The sequence below is a fragment of the Choloepus didactylus genome, assembly GCF_015220235.1.
Source record: "Choloepus didactylus isolate mChoDid1 chromosome 25 unlocalized genomic scaffold, mChoDid1.pri SUPER_25_unloc2, whole genome shotgun sequence".
Classification (NCBI taxonomy): Eukaryota; Metazoa; Chordata; class Mammalia; order Pilosa; family Megalonychidae; genus Choloepus; species Choloepus didactylus.
Window position 1 is genome coordinate 3,182,151 of NW_023637607.1, and position 4,631 is coordinate 3,186,781.

General features: G+C 39.1%; 1 protein-coding gene across 1 annotated transcript; it reads right to left on the bottom strand.

Annotated features, from left to right (window-relative positions):
• Positions 1-570, bottom strand: MBD3L1 (methyl-CpG binding domain protein 3 like 1). The gene has a single exon (XM_037824319.1). The coding sequence runs from the start codon at positions 568-570 to the stop codon at positions 1-3; it is 570 nt and encodes a 189-aa protein (XP_037680247.1).
• Between the last annotated feature and the right edge of the window lie 4,061 nt (positions 571-4,631).

Below are 4,631 nucleotides of genomic sequence, written 5' to 3' on the forward strand. Positions count from 1 at the left end.
TCAGGACTTCCTTCGTGCCCCCCTCACTTGCTCAAGCCTGTCTGCAATCAATGCTAGTGCCAGTTTCTCCCTTGCTATTTCCACTTTTCTTTCCTGTTTCTTAATATCTTCATCAGTTACCATAAATTGTTTGCAGCGTTTGCAGAGTTGCTGTGAGATACCAAAATGATCTGGAATCAGCTCTGCCAAATCCGAAGACCGTCCAGGAGTGGGCAAGGGGCTGGTGTGCAGACCCCCAGCAATAGGACAGGGCAAGGAATCACTTGTGCAACTACGTGCAATTTCTTGCAAAGCTTTGACAAGATCCAAAGTACTTAATAGTTCTCCTGCACTGCTGTAAGCCTGGAGTCCTTGCAGTTTCTTCTGCCAACAGACGTGTTGGGGCTTGTCCAAATTCTCCTCCCATTGATGGCACCTGACTTCATTGCCAGGATGAGAAGTAATTCTAGTAACCGGTCTCTTGAATATGTAACTGGACATCCTCAAAGGAAAAGAGATGCTTAAACCAGGTTTTGGCTTGTATTGGTTTACACAATCACGTTGCTTCCTCTGTGAAGTATTGACCGTCATAACTTCTTTTCAATTACTCTATAAAAATAAAATAAATTATGAAATTGAATCAAACTGATAAATGAAGCCTGCCTTCTAAGGACAATTATCTTGACTCTTTTGAAATGTCCCTCTTCCTCTCTCCCTTTCAGGGACAGTTCTGACCTTCATTCTGGAACATCATCAAGCAGATTTGAGTCAATAACAGAAATAAAGTTCAAGGCCAAAACACAGGGCGTACTCCAAATCATTTCTCTCTATACAACTCCTTCTTTGAATATGTGTTTATTCTTTTCGTCCTTGTCACCCTTACCTGCACAAGTCCTGATATTGTCTATCATGACACACAGTCCCTAGTCCTTTCTCTAAATCCTGAATCTTGTCATTACTTCTGCATTATTTGACTATTCATTTGGCTAACTCACTCACCACTTGGTTTTCATAGATCCTTTAGAGTGAAAATCAATAGTGAAATTACCAGTGCCCTAACCTTTGCAATTCACCTCCATACCCAAGACATTTTCATCGACCAAAATGTTCATGCTCAAAAATAATTTGGAAAACTTATCCATCTACCACAAATGCCTGATTTCCAGCTTTTTTACTCAAATACCGACACAAGAGACATCTGTTCTTCACGATCAGAAATGTCAGTCCATAGGCCCTCTCCCTCCCTCCCTCCCTCTCTTTCATCCTTCCTTCCTTCTTTCCTCCTATTTGGATTTCATGCTCCATGATCTCAATTATTCCCTTGGAATAATCCAAAATTTCTTACCTCTCATCATTTCTGCCTTGTAAAATTTGAAACTGGGAATATCCCAATTACCAGGTCATAGCTGCTCCTGTCTTAGGGTAACTGCTGAAGAAAAAGCATACAATGTGTTATTTTGGAAAACCGGCAGGATCAACTGAGAATCATATACGATGCCTTGGAATTTTACATTCTTTTTATTTCTTGCCAGATTGATACATTGATTTTTCCCAAAGCCTGTTTAAAAATGTATCCACTTTTCTTTTAATACATACAAAATTTCTCTTAACTTGACTGATGTTTCACAGAGAAAATGTTAAAAGATTGAAAAGTATTATCTACTTTCCAAATCTGCAAATATCTCTGATAAACCTTCATTCTTTTCAAATTTCCTCTAATTCAAAGAGACTTACTCTTTCAGTGGTGGTCCCTACTTTCTTCTTAGTATCCCTATATATCCAAAATTACCATGTAGCTCCTCTTTTTTCTACTGAATCCTTCCCTCAGCATTTAAATATGTTCAAACATCTCCTACATACACACAAATCCCTTTTCTAACCTTCCTGGGCCCCCTCCTCAACCATTGCTCTTTCTATCCCTTACTTTTGGCTGTGAACATTGAGAAAAGGTCATCTCTAGTATGTGTGTCTGTCTACTTACCGCTAATCAAGTCCTCAGACCACTCCAAGATTCCTTCTGCCTTCACCATTCCACGGATCCTTCACTTGATAAGGTCACAATGACTCCTTTGTTGTTGGCTCCAATAGGAAATTTCTATTATTCATCTGACATGATCCTTTGAGTGAAAAACTTTTAAGAATGTTTGAAACAACTTGGATATGTCAATTTTCTTTTGGAACTGTAAATCTTGTAGAATCTAAATATCAAGTAAGTATAACTGAAAAGTTCAATTACATATTGAGATGTGCTATAAGTGCAAAGTACAAACTGGATTTCTAAAACAGCACACACACAAAAAGAATGTAAACTATCTCATTATTAATTTTTACATTGTATGTGTAAATTATAATATTAATGTAATGAATTAAATAAAATATAAATGTTTCACCCATTTGTTTCCACTTTTTTTAATGTGGCTACTAGAAAATTTAAAATTACATGATGTAGAGTCCTTAATACTACTATCGGAAAGCATTGGTACATAAATGAAAACAAAGCCCACAATAAGTAGTCAGGGAAAAATTTTCCCAAAGTAGAGTCTGACCCCTCCCCAACCATAAGATGTGTCAACAACAAAAACACACATACACATGAAAAGACACCTATATACAAAACCAATAAACATTGTCCCAGATTTTCACCACTATTTTTCAAATATCATGATGTTGCACTCCTATGTGGTCCTAATTGGAATTATGTCAAGAGAGAAGCCAGAAGTTGAGTGTTCCGGTTTGCTAATGCTGCCATTTTGCAAAACACCAGAAATGGATTGGCTTTTATAAAGGGGGTTTATTTGGTTACAGAGTTATAGTCTTAAGGCCATGAAGTGTCCAGCAATAGGGTACCCTCACTGAAGGATGGCCACTGGTGTCCAGAAAACCTCTGTTAGCTTGGAAGGCACGTGGCTGGTGTCTCCTTGCTCCCAGTTTGTGTTTCAAGACAGCATTCTCCAAAGTGTTGCTCCATGAGGCATTTTGTCCTCTCTTAGCTGCAGCTGCTCTTCAAAATGTCACTCAGTTGCTCTGAGGTCCTCTCTCTGTGAACTCCTTTATATGATTCCAGTGATCTAATTAACACCCACCCTGAAAGGGCGGGGTAACACCTCCATGGATATTATCCAATCAAACATTTCACTCACAGTTCACTGAGTCACATCTCCATGGAAACACTGAATCAAAGGATTCCAATCTAATCAACACTAGTACGTCTGCCCTCACAAGATTGCATCAAAGATAATGGTGTTTGGGGAGACATCATACATCCAAACTAGCACATTGAGATAATTTACCAATTTGGGAAGAATCAAAAACAGAGATTACAAGTCAAGACTGTTTATGAATTTCCCTCTTACTGGCTTAGAGAACATTTTTAGAGAAGGTCATTTTAAAAGTTTCATATTCACTATAAAAAAAATATACAAAACATGTAGAGATTGATTACTCTAGCCAACAAATGAAAAGCAGATGATAGAATGTGAATGTCACTATTATGCAATTCCTCACAGATTAGTGAGTCAGTCAGGGAGCAGTTTACATTGGATATATTTTGATAGCATTAGGCTGATTCTGATAGTATTAACATCATATTCATTGTGTCATTATATTATATCTGAAACTTGCTAGCCCCTCCTATTGGATAATGACCAAGGCCACCTATCAGATAAATCACTATTGACAAATCACCTGGCTTCACTACTTCCAGGAAACACTTAAGAGATATTCAAGGTATCTCTCTGTTATATGACTATTCTACCTGCCATAGGTCAGGGAAACATCCTTTCCAATGCTCAAGCTCAGTTGTGCCCAGCTTTGGTACTGGCACTTACCCCTCAGGTGAAGTAAAGGATTAGGGTGCAGACCCTATGGACCTGCAGGAAATAGGATGGAATTTGGCTGGCACAGAGAAGACCCTAGAACCCCTACTGTGTAATGTTACTGATGCCCAAGAGCCAGTGACTCCTGGATAGAATGTAAGGAAGATGATGCAGGACATAGTGTGTTTGTTTGGGTGTGTGTCTGCTTGGGAATACCTGAACGGGAAGATCTGAGTCTCTGTGTGTGTGAGGCAGAGAGAGAGAGAGGGAGGGGGAAGTGAGAGGGATTAAGGGAAACAGAAAAAGACACTAGGGAACAGGAGTTCTAGACTTTCATGAGGCTAGATATTTTGAATTGGGAGGATGGGAGAGGAATGAGGCCCACAGTGTCCACCATGTTCTGGGACCAGAGAGGGTCGATTCCTGAAAGCCGTCAGTGGACCTGTCTCAGATTTGTTCTTATTTTCAATTCTATTCCATAGAAGTGTTCTCCCTATTCTGGAGAAAGAACAATTGTTGGACATGAACTCAGATTCTATCATCCCTCAAAATGAAAGAAAACAATTCTTTCATATCTTACCCTTTTATCTCCTCATCCTCACTATCTTGTGTTTTAACAGTATAGACACATCCTTACTTGTCTGGCTTATCAATATCTCTATTTCAAACAGAGCCCCCTCCTTAAGACATGAGCTCCTGAAAGATCAAACTGTTTCCTGTGATCACCATCCCTCATTCACATGTCATTCCTGCTCATGGTAAAAGTCCTGCTAGTATGGGTTGGGATATAAGGAGCAGGTGTTAGGACAAATTAGGAGGTGCTATCTTTAAGACTGA

Coding starts and splice junctions, on each gene's coding strand:
- MBD3L1 (XM_037824319.1), bottom strand. CDS start 570: ATGACGGTCAATACTTCACAGAGGAAGCAACGTGATTGTGTAAACCAA.